At 40.4% G+C, this 23,878-nt stretch overlaps 1 protein-coding gene across 1 annotated transcript; it reads right to left on the bottom strand.

Annotated features, from left to right (window-relative positions):
• Positions 1–1,198: 1,198 nt before the first annotated feature.
• On the bottom strand, positions 1,199–22,623 carry Neu3 (neuraminidase 3). Its single transcript, XM_005323320.5, has 3 exons — positions 22,274–22,623; positions 16,455–16,666; positions 1,199–10,991 (listed from the first exon to the last, which is right to left on the bottom strand). Exons 1-3 carry the CDS (start codon positions 22,335–22,337, stop codon positions 9,960–9,962), a joined length of 1,308 nt encoding a protein of 435 aa, XP_005323377.3. The 5' UTR covers positions 22,338–22,623; the 3' UTR covers positions 1,199–9,959.
• Positions 22,624–23,878: the final 1,255 nt, after the last annotated feature.

The following is a 23,878-nucleotide window of genomic DNA, read 5'->3' as shown; positions in this document are numbered from 1 at the left end:
CCCGGGCCGCACGCATACCAGGAGAGCGCGCTAAGGCTTGAGCCACATCCCCAGCCCCCATAGTTTCTTTTAAAGAGATCCAGAGTCCTCATTCAAGAGGATCCATATTTAAATGCAGGGCAGGTGTATTGTGGCCCCGAGTGAGGGTAACTCAGCCTGACTCACAGGCCCAGGTCAACTTCTCTTAGATATCACAAGGAGGGGAGCCAGGCTTTGGGCCCAGAATCCTCCAAAGAAGCCAGACATCATGGACTTCCCAGCCCAGAGTTCTCAGGCAGCAGTGATTAGTCTTAACTTAGTTACTCAAGACCAGGGTTTCTATGGCCCACTCGTTGCTACACAGAAAATTATCAACCTCTAGCCAGCAGCAGCCTTACAAGCGCTCTACTCTTGGCTGGATTTCAGGCTCTTCTTGCCCCTTGGCCAGGCACTTTTGAATGCCACCAAAAGCAGCAGCCTTCCCCTAACACAGCCACTGACCTGAGATCCTGAATCTAGAATCTATGTGTTCCTAGCTGGCAGGATCAGCCCTAGCCCCACAGTAGGGATGCATTAGCTTTTGTCTCTGGATCGATCCTTATCAGGCCCACGGAGCCCAGGAGGTCTATGAGGATTTGTCGCAACTCCTGATTCTGGACTTGTGCTCTTGGAGCACTGGCACACCCACTGGCCTAGAAAGCAAACAAGGATCCCTACCCTCAAGTCCTTCTCTTTCTCACATAAAGCTCTGGACTCCAGGGTCATCTTCCCCTTTAGGTCTTCTCTCACTGATAATTATTGCCATCACCAACTGGCCTTTGGAAACCCACTGTTCATTTTCAGGGTTCCAGATGAGCTCAGCAACCATTCCCTAATGTCAGCTACATAGTAGATGTAAGGCTGCAGTGTTTAAATCAGGCTTTCAGGCAGGGTTTCTGAGTAACAGCAAAGAGAATGGTAAGTGCAAGGGTTACTGAAATGCAAAGTAGATCTTCCTCAGTTCCAGCCTGGGGTCCTCTTAGTGGCACCTACCTGAATCCAGGGTTCATTTTAACTTGAAATGCTGGGGATCATCCTCTGGATCACTTTGATTCCAGGAAGTCTCAAATCAAAACAAGTGAGTCAAAAATGGCAGGAGTGTCCCATCCTGTCTAAGACCTACCTTTGAGTTCTGAATTTTGTAGGATCTCTACTTCTCCAAGTGATTGAAAATGAAACAGCCATTCAACAAATATTTATTGAGTCCTAGTACATTAGCAGAATAAGATGATGAACAAATGGACTCATACCAGCCAACAGGCCAAACTCCATGTCCTAAAACCATCCTTCAATTTTAATACATAAGTTTGAGCTTTTAAAACAGGCACACAGAGTAGCAGGAAGGGCACCATTCCCTTTTGACAATTTCCCAATGCCTTGACCCCAGAGAAACTTGAGTCTAGAGTCCCTGGGTAGAGAGAGCTAGTATCAAAAGACAGTCAGGAGGACCTCTGCCTTGTGGCCAGACACAATGTAACCACTGAGGGCAGAATATAACAGTCCAGACCTTACATAGTGTCAAGTTATTATCTAATGATAGGAATCTTGTAACCCATCCTCTTGATTCCTGAGTCTCAGTCTTGACCCACAAATCTATGGGGAGTTCAGCAATCTTTAGTTTGGCAATTCTCTAGACGACTCACATGCCCTGACCCTTATTCTCCCTTTTTGCAGGCATATAAAACCCCTTTTCACAGAACTGAGTCCTCAGCAGCTCAACTAACTCAAGGTCTCTTTGTCTACCGCCTACACAGTCCTTGGCTGAGTCCTGGGGCCATGTAAACCTGTCTTATACATGGAAAAGCACCTTGTACCCAACAGGCCCAAGTCTGTATCCAAACTATAGTATCACTTTTATAATCTCCATGAGATTAGGTAGGAATATTAGTAGGAAACCCAGGCAATTGCCAAGTCATGGGAAAGCTGACTTTCTAAAACAGCAAGAATACAGCTGACTGGCAGGCTAGGGACTCAAGTTAGACACCTATTTGGGAAATGGAGCTTGGTTTCACATGAATATTCAAGTAACAGACACTATTCCTCCTACCTCATGGGGAGTAGGAGTAGAAGGTAGGTGAGGGAATAGATGGAGAGGTAAGCATTGCAACTGAATTCTATTCAAAGTGTGGTCCACGGACATGCAGCATCAGCATTCCTTGATAGCTCATTATTAATGCTAATCCTCAGGGCCTACCCCAGATCTACTGAATTAGATTCTTGGGGAAGGAAACTTGAGGATGAGGGGCTGAGAATTTTTTTTTTTTAATCCACCCAGGTGATTCATAAGCAAGCATAAGTTTGAAAAGTACTGCTAATTACACTTAGTTCAGGCTGCTATAACAAAAATGCCTTAGGCTAGATAATTCATAAATAATGGAAGTTTATTTCTCACAGGCTAGAAAGTTCAAGATCAAAGCCAGAAGATTTGGTGTCTGAAGGTTTAGCAAAGGCTTGCTTTCTGCCTCACAGCCTGCACCTTGTAACTGCATCCTCACATGGCTGATGGACAAAGGGGCTAATAAGCTGCTTTAGGCTTTTTATGAGGGCCCCAGTCCCATTCATGAGGGCAAGCCCTCATGACTTAATTACTCCCCAAAGGCCCATTTTCTTAATATCATCACCTTGTTAAATTTCAACTTATGAATTAAGGGAGATACAAGAATTTAAGCTCTAGCACCCAATGTGCACATGTGATGGGCTAATATAATTACTACAGGAAAAAACAAAAGTCCCAGAAGCTTCCATTCTCTGGACACCTACTATGTACCAGACACTTTTAAACTTTTATCTAAGTTTTAATATTATATCACTTCATCCTCACAACACTATGAGGGACTTTTATTACCCTGGTTTTTATAGATGAAGAAACTATAAAGATACTTGCCAATTTAACCTTTTCAATGCTCAGTTTCCTCATTTGTAGCTTGGGGACAATGATGCCTTGCTTTTTTGGTTGTTACAAAGAGGAGAGAATGTGGAGGACCATTCACATCGGTTGGGAGCTCAGATCTAGCTACCGGGTACAGGTCAAGAGACTGGCCCACAGAAGGGAAAGACTGAGGCAGCACTGCTAGCTAAAGCCAAACACAAAAATCTATTTCCAAATTGTGGCTCAGAGAGCTGCCCAGTGCCTGCAGGCCCCTGGGCTTCCCATTGGCACTAAGTCGGCTTCACCTGTTATCAAGTTCTATGTTTACCCCTTCAGGGAATCCATGCTCTCATCTCTGGTTCTATTCCTAGTTGATGACAACAAAATCTATGTTTAGAATGACTCGGGATTTTGAAAAGGCAGCTGTTCTAAAGGTTGGGGGTACTGGGATATGATTCCAGTAAGTCTGGGCTTCCAAGGAGAAAAATAAATACATTTCTCTTAGATAAAACAGAAAAAGATGACTTTGGTTTGAGCACACAGTGAGACCCACTGCTCCAGGGACCATCACCTTTAGCTTCTTACCAGCTGCTAAATGCCCACCTTGCTCCAAGGATTTAGGCAACACCACTCTGCCTCATATCAACCTGTGAAGTAAGCATCATCCCACTTCTGCCTCTTCTTTGCTGAATGACCAAGACAGAGGTTTGGAATCAGTTCTGTCTTCTCCACTTACTGGGTGTTATACATTTCTATCTATCTCTAAAAGAATTAACAAGAGAATATATAACTCAAAGCATGCAGTAGGCACTTTACAAATGTTATTCTCCTTGCACCTTTCTTTCCTATAATATGCTGGTCTTCTAATAGGCATACAGGACAGATGAGGCAGACCAAGTCCCTTTCTGACTACTTGTGGCCTCTTCCATACCTAGATTAGGTAATTCCTCATAGTAAGGAAGCAAAAGATACGGAGAAAAGTCAGGTTGGTCAAAACCATCAGGCCTGCAGTTTGCCTTTCAGTGCCCTCCTCAGTGGGCCCCGCCACCCTCTCTCCTCTGTAAATCATTCTTAGCACTCAAACAACACATGCTGCCAGTGCTGAGGGTCATGGAGACCAAAGGTCGGATAAAGGCAATTTATCTTTCTGTTTATATAACATAAATTTCAGAATTTACTGGTCTAGCAAGTGCACACAATCCCTGGTGAGGCAGGAGGATATGGATGTGCTCATGCTATAGTTAAATAAACTGCTTTCCAGTGAGAGCCAGTAACTCACACAAAGCCATACAGCAGGTTAGTGGCTAATTCTAGAACAAGGATCCTGAGCTCCTTGTTCCTCCAAGTAAGGTCCTCTGCAGTCTACCTCAATGTCTTACTTGGTAACATACCTTTTACATAATACTGTCAAACTTTAGTAGACTGTATTGACAGCTAATTACTTATGGCTTATATTTCATCTTCAGGTAGTGACTAACAGGTCATGGTACCAAGTAATCAAATTTTCAGTGAGGATGGATATTTAAATTCTTTGGGTTGCAAGTTATATATATCCAACTCACAGTAGCTTAAAAAATAAAATAAAGGTCAGGGGGTCATTGGTTCCCACAACAGTGAAGGGCCCAAGTGGATGGCATCAGGATGCTTCCTGACTCTATTCTGTTTCTAATGCATGCAGGCATTTTTCCACTGGTCAAGGATATTTGTCTGTGGTTCTAGGCCACCAACTTACCAATTCAATGTGCCTACTGGACAGCTTATCTAAAATGGCAGTATTCTTTTTCTATGGTACTGCAACTTCCTAAATCCCTAGGAAGGTGAGAGTAGAGAGACCCTAATAAAGTTACTAAAAACCTGGGGAGGTTTAAAAATTCGAACTCCCTAAATGTAAAAGTAAATCCATGGCATCAACTCCTTGTACTCCATTTTGGTATAAGGGTATATTTTATGATAACTGGATTAGTTATATTTTATCTATTTTTAGATAAAAAGGATCAGCTCTAAGCCAGGTACAATGGTGCATACCTGTAATCCCAGCAACTCAAAAAGCTGAGACAGGATGGTTGCAAGTTCAAAGCCATCCTCAGCAATGGTGAGGCACTAAACAATTCAGTGAGACCCTGACTCTAAAATATAAAATAGGACTAGGGATGTGGCTCAGTGGTTGAATGCCCCTGAATTCAATCCCCAGTATCAAAAAAAAAAAAAAAAAAACTGAAGGATCAGGTCTACTTAATTTATAATTGGTATTTGTTTAAGGCAGTTTTAATCAAATTTGTTACTCTATAAATATTTTAAAGGTTTTAATATTTTGATATGAGTTTAATAATGTTCATTACTAAAGTTTACATCTTTAAATACTAAAGACTTGAGTATTCCTCTCACGCCCCAAAGCCCTCCAGACATTAAGCCATCTAATAAAACACGTAAAAATAAAACAGAGCACCAGATTTGTAAATGATCATATAAGTAACTGCTGTAAACTACTTTAAGAGGTAAATTAGTAGTTCTCCAAACTTTATTTGTTTGATCGTATGAGACTCTCAGTATTATGGCAAAAGATTTGCCCATTTGAAGCCTTTTCAAAAGTGAATTTAATAGATTGATCTGACAGAATATAAGAAGTTGTGCTAAAATATACAGCCAAATCCAGTAGTGCCTTATAAGCATCCCAATGGAACTAACAGAAAGTTGGGTTAACATCAGAAGTTAAAACTAAAGCCCATTCATTACATTTAGGTAAATATTTGTGGGCTTTTCAGCTACAGCTTGATAATAACTTTAAAGTGTTTTGAAATACATAAGACATGCAGTGATGAGCACTGGAGCTGGGGTCATTGTGACCCTGTACACCCTGAATCCTCTATTTAAATAGCCTGCTATTGAGTTAGTCATGATAAGCCCCTGCCCTGCTTCTCTTCACAGTCAACTATGTTCAAATGGCAATGTGTAAAGGCACAATGGATTGTTATTATTAAAGTTTTCTAAAAGTAAAAGTTCCTGTGAAAAGAACTGCCTCAAATTTATTTTTTAAGTTGGGAATAGATAGTAGGTGATCATCATCTCAGTTTCCTTAACCAAACAACAGTGGTCAACAAAATTAAGTTTTTTACTCTTCTTGCTTCCAAGAGTGGTGGTAGTTTTATGATACAAGGAGTATTTTTGGTACTTGGCATCATAAAGCCAAGACCACTCAGAACATGCCGAGTTTCAGCATCTTCCTTGGAGTTCTAGAAAAGTGGCAATTACAGAAAATCTAATCAGGGACAGACGGGAAATACCTGTGAAATGAGAACCCTGAATCATAGCTTGGGTTTAGGCTTGGGCTATAATTTGGAGAACATCTGGCAGGACCAAGCCAAAGAAAAGCCCATTCCCAGGAAATACTATGACTAACATGGAAGCAGGCCAGGGCAGAGAACACTCATTTAAGGTGAGCATTCAGCAGGTTTTGAATATTGTGCAACTATAGAGAGACATAATATCCTCCTTGTAGCAGAACTCCCTCTGGGCCTCCTTAGTTAGTTCCAGAAGGCTGACTCATTCATTCACTTAGCCTGTCTTTTTCTACTGTCTACTCTTTTCCAGACCCTATACTGGGTTCAGAGGACAAAGACAGCAATCAAACAGTCCTTACTTTAAGGAATTCCAAATGTAGTAGAAAAAGTATGTATTTATAGATAAGTCATTTCACATATATTTTTTTCAAGGTAAAAAGGACAGAGTGTAGTCAGACAGACTTGGATCTCAGAAGTCTCCAGCCTAGCAGAGGCCTAGAGAGGTATATACAGAGCAGCCTGTGGAAGAATCGAAAAGAAACTCAAGAGTATAGCCTCTGACAGCACAGAGATGAATGACATGACATCTCTTCTAATAATGCAGTAGGGAAACTTATAACCTACTGGGGAAGAGAGCAGCCAGATCCAGGTGGAGATATCAATCCTACAGCCTCGGGTTGACCCCTATGGGTCCTTTGGATTACCCAACAGGTAAAATGAAAAGTTTCTTATCTCTGGCTATAGTCACAAACATCTTTGGCCACCTGAGGGGAAACTGGTCACCAGGAAAAACAGGTACAAACAAAGCACAAAACAACAAGGACCTGAGATAAATATTAAAGAGCTGAGGAGTTAAGGAACATGAGTAGGATCAACAGTTTGAATGGGTGGGCAGTTGATCTGGGTGCACACCTAGTGATGGGTCGTGTGTGCTGGATGCATCCATTCTCTAAGGAACAGGATGGTGGGCTTTGGAGGGCAAAGGATAATTTGGTCCCAAGAGGTACACTTCTGCTTTCCTCTTTTCTTCACAGCTGTCACCACTTTCCCTATCTTTTCCACTCTACCATCCAAAGTGTGGCTGAAATGGGCTTACTTAGGGTAGGTCCCAGGGCCCTGAAGGCCTTGGGTGATTGGCACCAGCACTGGAGTGCCTATAGCTATATTTATTGTTCACTTAGCATGGCCAAGTTAAGCTAGCTTGGTATAGAGCTGGGTTGGCCCTCCTCTCAGGCCAAGCTGCAGGCCTGTGCAGGGTTTTCTCCCTTCCCATGGGTTTCAGGAAATATCCCCAGCCTTTTGTCATTTCTTCTTCACAGCAGCTACCACCTACACCATCTCTCCAGCCCAGGCTTCACAACTGGGCCACATTCTCTCTCTTCCTAAAGGTGACAGACTCATATCTGCTGATCTTTTTCTTCACAGCTGCCATCACCCACTCTAGGCCTCATTCTGGATTTCCTCATTCCTTAAGTAAGCACATAAGCCCTTAAGCCATTAAGGAGAACAAACTTGAGGTAAGGGAGGAGTACAGGGTGAGGGGCAATTAAGAGATGGATATCTTATGAATACTGATATTACACAGCTTTGGCCCATGCTGGCACATGACCAAGATCCCTTCCTTGACTCCTTTAGACAATCCTAAAGAAGTTTGGATGTTCCTTTATCCCTGGTTTAGAATTAGCCATCCTTCCAGTTCCTATTTAGTTGGGGTTAGTGCTCAGGAAAGCTTTGCTGAGCAAGGCATTTCTACCTCTTAGGAGGAGGTAGAAATGCTTTTTTAACTCTCCTCTTCCTCAATTCCTCCCTATACCACCAACTCTGCCCACCCCTAGGCCCCTGCCGCCCTTCACTTGTCCAGCTTGACAAAAGTCTTCCCTGATAGTGGGCTTCATATAAGGAAATAAAGGGAAGTAGTAATGTATTATTTTTATCCCCAAACTGGAAGGTCCTGCATGTCAGGCTGTCTAAACTTTAGTAAGCAATGGGAGCCACAAATGATTTTGAACCAAGAAATGACAACAGAAGTACCTTGCATTATGCAGAGCCACTCAAGAAATATTTAAATAAATGTACACACAAATGGATGAAGATCATAATTGTACTAAGAAGATTACTTTGGCAAATGTATGAAAGGCTAAGTGGATTTTTAAAATCCATTCAAAGTTACAGTCTTAAGTAATATGCTCAAGTATGACATTTCTTTACCTGCCTTGTATAACTACAACTCTAGCCTCCTAGGCTGCATCCCAAAACTAGGCTTACTCTTCATGGTCATTACCTAGCACCAAAAAATATTTAGCTGAGTTTAAGGCACTATCCTCCTTAAATAGGGAGAAAGAGACAAAAAATAAATCTAATGTTAAAATTTCTGTCATAATAACAGCCTATTAGGGAAACAATCTAAGATAGAAGCAACTATTGGAATATCATGTGAGATACCCATGACTGACTAAGTAAATTCAGCCCCAAAAGTCTTAGATGGAGAGTCATCCCCACTTCAAAAGTAGTGATTCCAATAGGTCCCAACAAATAGGCCTGATTTAGAGGTTTACAGCCCATGACCTTCCTAATGGGTGAGGACCTTCCTCAATGATAAAGGAGAGGCTGTGCCACAAAAACCAACTGGGGAAAACCCAGCAGCCTGGACAAGCCCTTGGACAGAGGACTCCAGGTATACTGAAGATGCAATTAAAACAATGACATCAGGAGTTACCATCATCCCAATTTAGAGCCCAATATCTACCAACTATCCACCATCAGCATTTTTTTTCTCAAATCTAATTCCTTTTCTAGCTCCATAAACTGTGAGCTCCTTAAAGGGACCATAGGAAGTTTTGTCCATTTTTTTGTTTTGTTTTTAGAGACATGGTCTCTCTATATTGCTCAAATTGGCCTTGAACTCCTGAGTTCAAGGGATTCTCCTGTCTCAGCCTCCTGAGTAGCTGGGACTGTAGATGTATACCAACATGCCTGGTTTGTCCAGTGTTCTAATATCCTAAACACATGTCCTTTTCCTGACAGGAATCACTCTGATGGGAAAATGAACATCAGGCTCATTTTCATCAAGATAATGATATCAGAAGCAGAAAGCACCATCATCAAGGGCTGATGGTTTCTCATTTTTCTCCCAGGAAATGTTTTCTGGATAAGGAAGGGAAGGTTGAGCAGAGCTGCAAAGCTGGAGAAAGTAGGCGACCTCATGATTCTGCTGTCTTGCTCAATTCCTCTAGGATGGACAGCCTGCAAAGCTTGGAGCATGATTAGAAGGGTAAGGGTGTTTTGTTATTAAATATGAAAAACAAATCCAGGTCTTTCTTCTTGCCTCGACCCCTGTGTGTAACCTTAAAGGATTATTAGGGAAGAGTCATTTGAAAAGAAAGTACTCTGACGCCCATTCTGAGCAGAATCCTTATGAAGCCAGGACTTGCTAATCATGGAACATATAGGTTCTCTGCTTCTCCTAGTAATGGGAAGACAAGAGATCACAGATTCAATTCTCTCATTTTACAGATGGACACTTGAGGCCCAGGAAGTTCAGGTAACAAGTCCAGTGTTCTAAATCCGGCCAATTCAGTGATCTTTGACTGAAGGAGCTATGGAAAATTTTTCATTTTGCTCTTTGGAGGAGAAATGAAAAAAAGGTCGAGAGTAGAATATTAAGGGTTTGATTCTCTGTATACCTCAGTAACCTCTATTATCCTGGCTGTGGCTGCCATTCTCTTCTATGGAAAAGTCAGTAAATTATTTGTCTTGAATTGGCTCAGGTTCCTATCAGGAATGGTGCAGATCCCCTATATGCAGCTCAGGATCTCTTGTTCTGAAAACAGACGGAAGGCTATTTGCTCACACTCACACTCGGTCCCACACTCAAACAAACATCCAAATAAGCCCTCCTCCTCCACAGCAGCCAGATCAGAGTAGCCACAGGGCCCACAGTGCAAGATCCAAGGGTGAGACCAGTGGGCAATCTCCAAGGGGTTCTGGTTGAGGTAGATGCCCAGGTCAACTCTTCGTTTCTTACTAGTTGGGTGTGAGTATAAGAGCCATGTTTCTGATGCTGTTCCAGCTCCTTCCTCCAGCCTCAGTGAATTGTCCAGCAGAGGGCTCTCCTGAATGGTAGGAGCATCTTTGCCACCTGTGTGCTGGCATCTACGTGTGTTCTCCAGGGGCCGAAAACTCACTACACTGCCTTGGCAGCCATGTGGGGGCTCACAGAGCTGTGGGCTCAGAGTCTGTTTCTGAAAACTTTCACCATGATCAGTGCTGAGAGCCTCTGCTCGGTACCTGTTTGGTGTCCGGGAACTGCAATAGAGCACAGGATGAGCAGCCTTCCTGGTCACCTCTGCCACTTGGCACTCCACTGTCACCAAAGGTCTAATGAGCTTACCATGATGCCATGTCACCCCGAAGTCATCACTATAGATCATCAGGGAATGAGGCTTTGTTTTACATGGTAGTGTGAAGCAAAGGTACCGATAAGGGAAATAGTAGGCATATGCAGGGATGACCAGCCTCCCTGATTGCAGCTGGATGCCATGCCCTGGGCCCACAGCAAATGTGGCCCAGTGCTTCAACTCTGAGCCGATGACATCTTCAGTCAAGTCCCTCACCTCACTCCACGAGCATCCAGCATCCTGACTGCAGACAAAGCAGAGGCGAGCAGCATTCTTGCCTAATGCAATCTGTTGACATTCGGTGACATGGTTCCGCACGCAGATGAAGAACAGATACACACAGCCACTCTTTTGCTCCCACACAGGACAAGGGTTCATGGTCCGATGCCCAGGTAAACTGGCTTCCACCAGTGGCTTCAGGGGTCCCCACTAGTCAAGAGGAAAGGAGAGACAGGGGGAGTAAAATGCTAATGTAAGATATGAGGCTCATTAAAAGCATTGGTACTTTTCATAAACAGAAAAATAAATAATATTGAAATATACAAAATTATTCTTTTTTTGTAGTACCAAACATTGAATTCATAGTCTCATGCATGCCAGGAAAATGCTCTACCACTGAGCACATCCCCAGCCCTAAAATCTACAAAATTCTAAAGGCCCAAGCAGTCCTCAAATTCTCAAGTATTGTAGGATGACCTATAAAGTTGGAAAAAGACATGGCTAGATATCATAAATGTGGTCCCTTCTGTCTGAAATGCTGTTCCTTGCTTTCTCTGGACTTCCAAATCATCCTCTAATACCCAACTCAAAAGTCACCTCCTTTGTGAAGCATTCCCTGTAAGTTACAGAAATTATAAAACGTTGCAAATTTTTTTGTAACTGTCTCCCTGCCTAGATTATGAGACATGGGAGGGTAGAATCCAAATTGTACTAATTTTGTTAAGTCTAGTGCCTGGCACATGGCAGTAACTAAATAAAATTTTACAAAAAAGACAGGCAAAAAAGGAAGGAGAATTGCAAAGAGAAGGAAAGAAGAGGGGAGAGAAAAAGAAAAGGAAGGAAAAAAGAGAAAAGGAAGAAAAGCAAGGCTAAGTGTAGTGGCACACACCTATAATCCTAGCTACCTGGGAGGTTGAGCAGTAGGATCCCAGGTTTGAGGCCAACCTCAATTAATATAGCAAATTCTATCTCAAAATAAAAATAAATAAATAAAAGGGCTGGGGATATAGCTCAATGGTAGAGTTCCTGGGTTAAATCCTCAGTACCATAAATAAACAAACAAACATATAAATAAATAAATAAGGGGGCTGGGGTTATAGCTTAGCAGTAGAGCGCTTGCTTCACATATGTGAGGCACTGGGTTCGATCCTCAGCACCACATAAAAATAAATAAATTAAATATATTTGAAAAAAATATACTCTAACATAAAAAATCTATAATTAAAAAATAATAGAAGTAAATAAGAAAGGAAGGAAGGAAAGAAGGAAGAAGAAAAGAAAGAAAGCAAAGCAAGGCCAGGCAGGAAAACAGAGAAATTTTAGGTGAATATAGGGAAATTTAAGACAAAATTTTTTTTTTCCTTCCTGTGCTACCCTGGGGAGGCAATTCACAACAGCTTTATTAAAAGCTCAAGCACAAAATCAGAGATATCTCATTCTAACCCTGCTTGCATTGCCACTGTGAGACATTGGGTGAGCTGCTCAGTCTTATTTTCCCTCAATGTTTTTACCAACTAAATGAAGAATTTAAAAACATCTATGCAGAGGAGTATTATAAGGATACAATGAGATAATGCCTAATCAGACATATCACAAAGAAAGGCCTAATCTCCTTAATATATTTAAAAAATAATACTAGAAGTTTGTAGGAAATTTTTCGGAACCCTAATAAAAATGGGCTAAGGACAAGATAATACAACTGAAAGAAAGAGGGAAAAAACTAAAGAATGATCAAGTTCACACACAAAAAAGAAATATAAATTAAAATTAAACTGTCACAATATTTTCATATCACAAAATCATATGGCAAAAACCATTCAGTTTGATAATATTCTATTGGTAAGAATATGAAGAAACAGGCACACTCATGTGTGTAATCATTAACTATCCAAGACAAAAAATAAATTTTCAAAAAATTTAATTTCTGCATGAATGGGCAAAGTTCAGCTCAGAATCTCAGTCATACTGGACCATAAGAGTTTTCTAGTGCTACTCCCATCCTGCAGAGGGATCTACTCTAAGACTCCTGGATTAAAAACCCTTCCTTGAACTAGGTTAGAGACAGAAAACTCAGGATTCTTGGGCAGCCCCTTCTGTATTCAGAATACCTTGCACACTCTAACCAACTCAAAGGTAAGGGATAAAGTCAACTTAATCATCGAGTAGCTGGGGAGTCAAAGAAGCTCAGTCATCCTTGTTGGCTAAGAAAAGAAAACGATTTGGGCCAGATATGTCTAATGCACAGTTGATACAAAAGTAGAAACAAAGCACTGAAACTTTAGAATCCAAAATGATCTAAACAACTGGAGCAATGAAGACATAACAAACAAGCTAAGGCTTGACAGATAAAACAGGTTGTGAGCTCAAGGACTGGGATAAGAAACTTGATTAAAGAATAGATATAGGGTCTGGGGATGTGGCTCAAGCGGTAGCGCGCTCGCCTGGCATGCGTTCGGCCCGGATTCGATCCTCAGCACCACATACAAACAAAGACGTTGTGTCCGCCGAAAACTAAAAAATAAATATTAAAAAAAATTCTCTCTCTTTAAAAAAAAGAATAGCTGTAAAGGCTAAAAAAGCATATAAAAAGATACTTACTGGAAAAAATGGAAAAAGGAAAAGAAAGATGGGGGGAACCTATAAAAATTGAAGGAAGAATAGAAGGGAAGAAAGGGATGGGGAGGGAGGAGGGATGGAAAAGGGGGAATATTGGGGAATGACATTGGCCAAATTATATTGTGTACCTCATTACATACAACTATAATGTACCAATAAAAAGTGGGGGAAAAAAGATGCTCACATCACTAACCATTAGGGAAACAAATTACATCCACACTATGGGGTTGTGGCATAGTGGTAAAGCATTTGCCTAGAAAGCACGAGGCCCTGACACAAACAAACAATAACAACAAAAAAACCAATAAGATCTCATCTCACACCCATAAGAATGGCTACTATAAAAAAAATAAGTTTGGGCAAGGGTGTGAAGAAACCAAAACACTTTTACACCATTGGTGGGAATATAAAATATTGTGGCCAATATGAAAAACAGTAGTTACTTCCTCAGAAAATTAAATATAGAATTATTTTATGTTCTAGCAATTCCCTTATGGAAATATATCACCCCCCCGCAAAAAAAACCAGAGTCTCAAAGAGCTATCTGCACACCCTTACTCAATGTAATGTTATTTATAACAGCCAATAGGTGGAAACAACTCAATGTCCTTCAACAAATGAATGGATAAGCAAAATTATACTACAATGGTATTTTATTCAGCCTTAAATACAAAGAAAATTCTGACATGGATGAACTCTGAGGATATTATTATACTAAATGAAATAAGTCATCACACAAAAAAAATGAACATTGTATGATTCCACTTATGTGGGGGTATTTTTAGTAGCCTAATTTTTAGAAATAGAAAGTACAGTAGTGGTTGCCAGTGGCTGGGGAGAAGGAGAAATGGGGAGTGTTTAATAGATACAGAGTCTCAGTTTCAAAAGATAAAAAAAGTTCTAGAGATTAGCTGTACAGTGTAAATAAAATTAACACTAAAATGGTTAAGATGTAAGTTTTATATTAGATATCTCTTACCACAATTAAAAAATGAAAAAAAGGAAAGAAAAAGACTTAAGAAGTTTCAGCTGACCATCTATTCAATATTAGTCAACTGTGTCATGCAGCTGCCAAAACAGTAGATGCAATTTTACCTTAGGCTGCATTAAAGGATTCAAGGTAAGACAGATATGAGGTAAATAGTCTACCTCATTGCTGAGCTGACCAGTCTATACTTGAAGTTTAACTTCAATTCTGAATACTACACTTTTAAAAAAAGACACTGACATCTCAGACCAGATCCCAAAGTCAGTAAGAGATTAGAAGTCAAACTAGGACCACTGCCTAAAGAGCCACTAAAAGAAATAAAGCTGCTTATCTCAGAAAACAGAAGACTCAAAGGGCATGAACACAGCTTCCAGGTACTTCAAAGAGTAAGCTCTCTGCCAAAGGGACTTTATCTATATTATGTATAGATACTGACCGCTCTAGAAGGCAGAACAAGATTGATGAATAATTATAGAAGAGATTACCTCATTTAAAAGAAAATTTAAGTTGTCACAGGATTAGAGTCCTCATTTGAAGAGTTATGCAAGCAGACAGCTAAGAGTGAAGTATTTAAGGTCAGAGAGCCAATAAATGTAGGTCTTTACTGACTCCAAAGAAACAACTTAACCCACTAAGCTATTATAGTTATCAGTGGAATACATATTTCCAGATTGGAAAAGACATTGAGATAATGATTTTTCTAACTTCAAGACTCTTTGGTTAAGTAAAACAGAAGATGAAAGTAAATAAAATAAGAGAGAAGAGTTAAAATGGACAAATTTTGTGAATATATTTGACTACTGTGCAGTGAGGTTATATAACAGATATGGTTTGATTACAAAAAAATGCTTAACAGTTCTCTGGCTTTGATAAGAAAGCAGACAACATCACCACAGGTCATGGCTGTCCGAAAGAAAATTAAATAGCTAGATATCCACATTCCGCTGGGATGCAGAAGTAGGCCTCTTTGGAGGCCAGTTATTCAAGAAAGGAGCCTTATCCTGGGGAGCCATGAAGACAACTCAAGATTTCAGGGATTGGAAGTTTGAGCCAATGACACCAAAAGCAAGAATATGGTTGTTGGCAAGGCCCATTTTAAACACAATAACATTTGCACCGTAACAGAAGAAGATATCTGCTATAAATCTGAAGGTTTAATGGTAAGATTTCAGATATCTGTAGGTAGAAAAGTAGGGTATGTTAGGGAGATTAAAGTACCTATTATGGGCAGAGACACAGTCATACATTTTTTTAAACAAGACTCTCAAAGCCATTATCTCCTCTGATCCTCACTTCAGCCACTCTGGGAGTAAGGAAGGCAACAAGAAGAAATATGGGGTCTGAAATAACTTTGGAGCTTCCATGCCAAAGAGCAGCAATTATTCTTTATTCCCTATATTTTTGGTAAAAATGTGCTACTTAAGGGCAAGGGTTCCAGCTTCAATTATACCACTTATTACATGTGTGCCCAAAGCAAGTTGCTTTAATTCTTAGGCCCAGTTTCCTCCAATGAAATGAGAAGAATAATACATACCTCACATTAAGCATTTAGTAAAAGTAATAATATGGCTAATATTGTTATTTACTAACTGTGGTCTCAAGTTTAAGTCACTTATTTTAGGGAATAGCAAAATTGGACTAATACTGTTTATTTCCTTGGGTGATTTATACAAATTACTGGAAATAGAAATGAAAAGCTCACCATATGTTAGCTGAATCTGAATGAGCCATGGAGGCCTCTGGAGTTGAGACTCACTTTGAAGCCTCCTCCTACCACTGTATTATAGCTGCTTGGCCTTCAGCAAAAGGCAACCTCTCTAAGGCTCACTTTCCTTATAGGTGAACCATGACTGACAACAGTACCTAGGACACAGAATAGCTGTGAAGATCAAATGTGTCCCTGGCACACAAAAAGCACTCAGTTGAGAGACACTATTTTTACTGTTTCTCCCTCCTCAGCTCCCCACACAGGGTTTTTCTAGCATTGATGGGAAAAGGCACAAATCCCAAAGTGCACTGAGATCTGTGGAGAGAAAATAAGGCCCAGGCCTAGATCTGGGATGAGTCACCTGTACTGAGTGCCCAGTCCTCAACCCTCGCCTCAGCACCAGGTAGAGTGCATCCACATCCCTGCTTGTTGAACGCCTCTCTGCAAAGGCCAGGAACGTGCAGGTGGGGGGCACATAGAGCAGGGCCGGGATCCGGTAGGTAATCCCTTTCTTGTCTTCCTGCTGGAACAGAGGATTGTTGAAGGAGGATGATGTCACTTCTTCCATGATCTCTGTAAGGACAGGAAGCAGCTCAATGTGTGTGTCCATATATAGATGCTGGCCTATATGCAAGTTTTCTTTCATTCACACAGATGAACTGAAAATAAGCAATATGCTTGCTCTGACGTTTCTGTTCTCAAAACTCTGTAGGAATCCTATGTAGCCTATGTCAAGAGTGTCTCTCCCCAGAGACATTCTGCATTTGTTCTGCTCAGAATCCAGGGGTCTTAACAGCCTGAGATGGTTTTAAATGTCAATTTCTTGGTGCAGGGTTTCTAGAGTATTGGGTAACATAAATATAAACCCAAATCCATTTGAGTGAATGTCTGTGATTAATAATTCTACTGAGAAACTTTCTCCCTGTACTGGAGCCTAAGATAAAAGGCAATCTTCTCTTCCCTTTTTTTTCCTTCTCATTTTTTATTGGCACATTGTAATTATATATAATAGCAGGATGCACTGTGACATATTCATGTATGCACATAATTTGATCAGTTTCCTTCCCTCATACCTCCCCTTACTCTAACCTCCTTCTTCCCAATTCCATTCTTCAACCCTATTGGTCTCTCTTCTTTTTTTCTTTTTTTAATTTTTCTTTTTTTAATTTGTCCTTTATAGATATACCTTCTATTTTCACAAGATCCATTTTTTCCTTTTCTTTCTCTAGCTCCCACATATGAGAGACAACATATTAAAACAGAGAGCTTCTGAATTTCTTCATGCTGAGGATAAAAACTTCCTCATACAAAGAACAGAGGCCAAGAAAACTGATAAATATCTAGCTAAGCATAGACTAGCTAAAATCTACATATGCATATCACTTAGCTTTTATTCTTTAATTTGTTTTATTTAGTTATACATGACAGCAGAATGAGTTTATACACTTTGATATATCATACATAGATGGGATATAATTTCATTTTTCTGAGTGTATATGTTACAGACTCATATTGGTCATGTAGTCACATATATACATACAGTAATAATGTCTGTTTCATTCTATTATCTTTCCTATCCCCATGTGAATTAGCATCCGCATACTGGAGAAAACATTCAGCCTTTGGTTAGAGAGCCTACAGACTGGGAGAAAATCTTTACCACATGCACCTCCGATAAAACATTAATCTCTAGGATATATAAAGAACTCAAAAAACTTTACACCAAAAAAAAAATAAATAACCCAATCAATAAATGGGCTTAGGAATTGAACAGACACTTCACAGAAGAAGAAATACAATTGGTCAAGAAATATATGAAAAAGTGTTAAACATCTCTAACAATTAGAGAAATGCAAATCAAAACTACTCTAAGATTTCATCTCACTCTTGTCAGAATGGCAATCATCAAGAATACAGGCAACAATAAATGTTGGCAAGGATGTGGTGAAAAAGGTACACTCATACATTGCTGGTGGGACTGCAAATTGGTGTAACCACTATGGAAAGCAGTATGTAGATTCCTCAGAAAACTTGTAATGGAACCACCATTTGACTCAGCTATCCCACTTCTTGGTTTATACTCAAAGGACTTAAAATCAGCATACTATAGTGACACAGCCACATCAATGTTTATAGCAGCTTAATTCACAATAGCTAGACTATGGAACCAATCTAGGTGTGCCTCAATAGATGAATAAATAAAGAAAATGTGGTATACATACTCAATGTAATATTACTCAGCTTTAAAGAAGAGTGAAATTATGGCATCTGCAAGTAAATGCTTAGAGGTGGAGAATATCTTGCCAAGCAAAATAAGCCAATCACTTAGCTTTTGTTTCTATAAATTGTATTCATTTCTGTAGTGGATTTACCTCGTTAGCTGTAGAATCCAGAGAGCAACATTCTAGCTGATTTTCCCCATTTTGATCAAACTGCATAAAATTAATTTTTGTTTGTACATCCATTGCCTATTTCTTATGCAGGCAGGTGGCCAACAGGGATCCAGGCGGTTACCTTGGTTTGGCTGCCAGTAACAATACAATCTTTGACTTTGAGTCTGGTTTATTTCACTTAACAAGATGCTCTCCAGCTCCATCCATTTTTCTGTGAATGACATAATTTGTTTTTCTTTATGGCTGAATAGAACTTCATTTGGTACATATACCTCATTTTCTTTGTCCATCTGTTGACAGATACCTAGGCTGATTCCAATTGTGAATTGTGTTGCTATAAACATATGTATGCATGTATCTCTATAATATGCTGACTTTAATTCTTTGAATAAACACCAAAGAGAGGTAAAGCTGGGTCACACAGTGGTTCTATTCCTAGTCTTTTGAGGAATCTCCATATTGATTTTCAACTGTATTTAAGAGGTAAATGGCAATCTTTGTCATCAAAGAAGACTGGAGATTTTTCCCTAGTTCACCCTATCAGAGGGTGTACACCCAACAGTGTGGGCCAAGTAACCTCCTGCCTCATATAGTTAACATGCTCTGCCTGGAGCTCTTTTTCTGATAGCCACAGAGCTCATTCTCTTATCTTCTTCAGCTCTATTTAAACATCATCCAACCAGTGAGGACTTCCCTGACAACTTCCTTGTCTTCTCTGTCCCTTTTTCCTGCTCTTTTCTCCATTTCTTTTTTTTTTTTCAGTTTTTTTATTGGTTGTTCACAACATTACAAAGCTCTTGACATATCATATTTCATACATTAGATTGAAGTGGGTTATGAACTCCCAATTTTACCCCAAATGCAGATTGCAGAATCATGTCGGTTACACATCCACAATTTTACATAATGCCCAATTAGTAATTGTTGTATTCTGCTACCTTTCCTATCCCCTACTATCCCCCCTCCCCTCCCCTCCCATCTTCTCTCTCTACCCCATCTACTGTAATTCATTACTCTCCTTGTTTATTTTCCCATTCCCCTCACAACTTCTTATATGTAATTTTGTATAGCAATGAGGGTCTCCCTTCATTTCCATGCAATTTCCCTTTTCTCTCCCTTTCCCTCCCATCTCAAGTCTCTGTTTAATGTTAGTCTTTTCTTCCTGCTCTTCCTCCCTGCTCTGTTCATAGTTGCTCTCATTATATCAAAGAAGACATTTGGTATTTGTTTTTTAGGGATTGACTAGCTTCACTAAGCATAATCTGCTCTAGTGCCATCCATTTCCCTGCAAATTCTATGATTTTGTCATTTTTTATTGCTGCATAGTACTCCATTGTGTATAGATGCCACATTTTTTTTTATCCATTCATCTATTGAAGGGCATCTGGGTTGGTTCCACAGTCTCTCTTTTCTCCATTTCTTACCCTCTGATAGCTCATATATTACACTTGTTCAGTACATACTACAGAAGAAAAGATCCAAAAAGAGCAAGGATATATCTATTTTATTCACTGTTATACCTTCATACCTAGAACCAGCCCTGGTACATTATAGGAACTCAAATATATGTTGAATGAACAAATGAGTTAAGTGGATGTTAGAAGAGAAGGAGAAGGGCAGAGCGAGTGGACCTGAAAAGCCTATAGGCAACAGAAAACAGCAAAGAGACTTTCAATAGTACAGTAGGATATAAAGACAGAATGCAAATGCTATGAGCAGTGATGGGGCTGAAGAGGTCAGCAGACTCCTGATCCTGGGAGGCTCTGATACCTATTAAGGTATTTATCCCATAGATAGGGAGCCACTCTAGAGCTTTTGGCAAAGGAATGGTGTGATTATTTTAAACCAATCTCTCAGGCAGCTTTCTGAGCAATGAACTGTAAGACAAAGTAGTACTGATTTTAGCTACAGTCCTTTAGTCAATTAGGAAAAATTTCCAATAGTGCATGAATGATTCATTTAGTCACTTGATTTTAACTTAGGAACTATGGATCACTATCATGGGAGTATGGGAGTAGGGGAGATGGCCTCATTGAGTCAAAAGAAAACCTACACCCCCCCTCCAATCTTGGGCTTTCAACAGTATAAAAAAAAAACAGGCCAAGGTAGAGTGTCTTCTTTATGTACCTCTCTCCCCCAGTTCAGGCCCTCCTGCCAGGGAGGGTCAAGCTTTCTTCTAAGTACACATCTATCCCTGAGCCAAGCTGGTGTAATGGTTAAAAAACTATTTGAACCAAGAGGACTACATACCCTTGGGCATGTTACTTAATTTCTATGCTTCTCTTTGCTTCAGAATCCATGTTACCTGTCAGCAGTCTCACAAATCTCATGTTTACTGAGTCTTCTGATTTATACCATTTTCTTTTATATTTGATTTAATCTCATGTTTTGTTCATCATAGCTCTAGGAACAATAGGCTACTGTGTGTGTGTGTGTGTGTGTGTGTGTGTGTGTGTGTGTGTGTATCTATCTCCATATCCCATATAGGTCATTCAAATATAGGTACCATATAGCCTACTGCTATTCCATCTAGGTTTGTGTATATATAGTCATGATGTTTACAGAACAAAACTGCCTAATGATGCATTCCTTCGTAGGTATTGCCATCATTCCATGATGCATCACTGCAATAACAACAATTATAATTCCTCTTCTTAAGAGCATTTAAATCCTTCTTCATCTCTGGGAGAGATACTTCAAACTCTTAGAAGTTAATTCTTTAATAATGAGTTATATCTAAGTATTAATCATTTAGCTAACATGACTATTAACATCTAAAAAGGATTTCTCAAGGTGATAAAAATGAAGCACTGGATGACATGGAGTGTGATAGAAGAACTAGGAAAAGGAAAGGGAGAGGAAGTGGAGAGATGACCAAAGGAAAAGCATTTGTCGTCTGCCTGCATTCATGTCCCACCTCCACTTGGTACTGTGACCTAGTGCTGGTTACTCAATCTCTCTAGGCCTTAGATTCCTTGTTTGTAAAATGTGGATAGTACCTACTTAAGACAACCCATATAAAGAACCACTCAAAAGTGACTTTCAAACTTTAAAGCACTATACAAATAGAAGTCTTACTACAAATTTAGATATCTTTACAATTTCATTTGTGGGTCTATCACTATAACAATTAGTTATTATCAATAATTTTTTATTTATTATTATATTGATCACGTTAGCAGTGTTAATACAGATAGTGACTCTGGCATGGACATCTAAAGTATTTCATACAATGTGCTTGGAAGTAAGGATGGAGAAGAATCTGACACAGGAATGCTTTGGAACTGTTCATTTTAGCAAAGAATTCAAATTAATGTCTGCCATAGAATCCTCTTCCTATGAAATGCTCCCTGCTCTTTTACCTAGAAATAGTACAGTGAGGAACAACAATAAAGTCTGACCTGGCTTTGGGGGTGGGGGGAGCTTATATAAGGACATTCAGTAGCAAAACATGGACCAAGCTCCAGATCTCCTAAATTCCAGCTCACAACTGTTTGTGCCGCCCACAGATACCTCTGTAGTAAGAGGGATTTTCCTTGTCTCAGTTCTCCTTCATCTCCACAAAGCTCATCTAAGGTTGAAGTTTGGCTTCAGTGGGAAGAAAACAAAAATAGCCAAGATTGCTCTCTGATTGTCAGGTCCTAGCCAACCGCATGGCTCTAACCCAACATTTCCCAAAGGCTGGATTTCCAAAGCGCAGATGGTGCCTTGGCATCTGACCCTACAGTGACAGGGCCCCATTTTCCTGCGGGATGGGGTGGCTTTCCTGTCTCCCAACCTCGCTCACCTGCGCGGGACCCAGGCTCCTCGGTGGCTTTGGAGGCTGAGGTGGGAGCGAGGGGCTCTTCCATGGGGCGCAGGGCAGGTCCTCAGGTCTGGACACCGAAGCCCGGGAGAATGGCTGGCACCAGGGATGGGGAGACGGTGAAAGAGAAGGAGAAAGTGAAAACCTGGAGACGAACCCCGAGAAGCGAAGAGTGAGGTGCTGACCGGAAAGAGGACACCGGAGACACACACAGACCCAGGACTGAAAGACGCTCCGCGGAGCTAGCCGCCGCAGTCCCCAGCCAGCCTCTGGCGGTTGGACTGGCAGTTGGCATCAGCCCCCGCGGGGCGGCCCCAGCCTCGGCCACGCCCCTCTTCTCCACCCACTCACCGCGCAGTCTCGGTCGTCCCTCCTCCCTTCAGTCCCGCATTCCCACGCTGGTGTCTATTGGTTGGACATTTGGGAGGTCTCACCGCTTAAAACTTCCCCGGACAGCCTGAAAGTGGAGCAAAGGTTCCAGGCTTCAGCGGGAACTGCAACAAGGACGGGGGACCAAAGGGTTGGGCACTCCTTGCAAAAAATACATGTAAAAAGATACAATAATACAATATATACGTGTCTGTATAAATACATTTGCATACTTGTATTTGACATGGAACACTAAGTTGATTCTCTTGTTTCAGTCATGGAAACTAAGGACACCCTCCCCTAAGATGAAAAAGACCCCTCCAAGGTCAGTTTTAGTTGGAGCCAAGAAAAACATAATGGCAAATGCTAAAAAAAGGGATAGACTGCTAACTTAGAGGATGTCAAAATTTTAAACTTCTGTAAGTTTGAATTCATGATGCAGAGAAAATACAGGATGTGCCTGGGATTTCCTCTGGTGCCATAAAGAACTCACAAAAGGGTGGGGTTTTCTCAAAAGAACACAAGAGCCAATCTGATGTGTTTTTCTTTTAAAAGGGGTGGGGTGGGGGGCACTAGAATCAGAGACCAACCCAGTCAGTACCATTGAGCTCCAAAATACTATTTCCACATAAAAGGAACTGGGATTCCATTGGAAGAAAAGGCTGGTTCAGATTTGGGGACGAAAATGCACTAGATTAACCTACCTTTTGTCTTGCCAGAAAGCAAAGAAGCCATAAACTGCTACTGAGATCATTTCACAAGAGTCAACCTGAAAGTGATCCCACTGGCTAAATACTGAAAAAATTGAGCATCTAAAAGGATGACTGGATAATATTAAATGTTAAATTTCATGAGTTCATCTTGACATGGAGAATAAAGTCTCTGGTCACCTCAAAGGTTGCTAAGGAAAGAATCAAGCGTTTATTCCAAGCCCTTTCTTATACAAACCATATTTCAGGGATAGGGAAAGTTTTTTATTTATAAAACACACAACTAATGAGTGCCAAAAGAATGATAGAACGCCTTCACTTTGCAGCCTCTAATGAAATAATGAATCTAGATAATAATTATCAGTGGATGTTAACACCATTAGATGAAAAGTTTGGTACAAAATTTTATAATAGATCAGGTCAAAAACACCAGAACACATTGAATAATTATAACATCACAATGCAAGGCAAGAAGATAATGTATGACAGTAAAAATTACACAACCTCC

This window comes from Ictidomys tridecemlineatus, chromosome 4, assembly GCF_052094955.1.
Source record: "Ictidomys tridecemlineatus isolate mIctTri1 chromosome 4, mIctTri1.hap1, whole genome shotgun sequence".
NCBI classification, from domain to species: domain Eukaryota; kingdom Metazoa; phylum Chordata; class Mammalia; order Rodentia; family Sciuridae; genus Ictidomys; species Ictidomys tridecemlineatus.
The sequence above is the reverse complement of the archived record's forward strand: the minus strand, read 5'-3'. Positions and strand labels throughout refer to the sequence as shown.

Bases quoted from the DNA above. Each gene is read 5' to 3' on its own strand.
- Neu3 (XM_005323320.5), bottom strand. From the start codon at position 22,337: ATGGAAGAGCCCCTCGCTCCCACCTCAGCCTCCAAAGCCACCGAGGAG. The intron at 16,667-22,273 runs GTGAGCGAGGTT...CTGTCCTTACAG, and splicing joins GGAGCCTGGGTCCCGCGCAG to AGATCATGGAAGAAGTGACA. The intron at 10,992-16,454 runs GTGACTCATCCC...CCTCTTGACTAG, and splicing joins GGACTGGGCACTCAGTACAG to TGGGGACCCCTGAAGCCACT.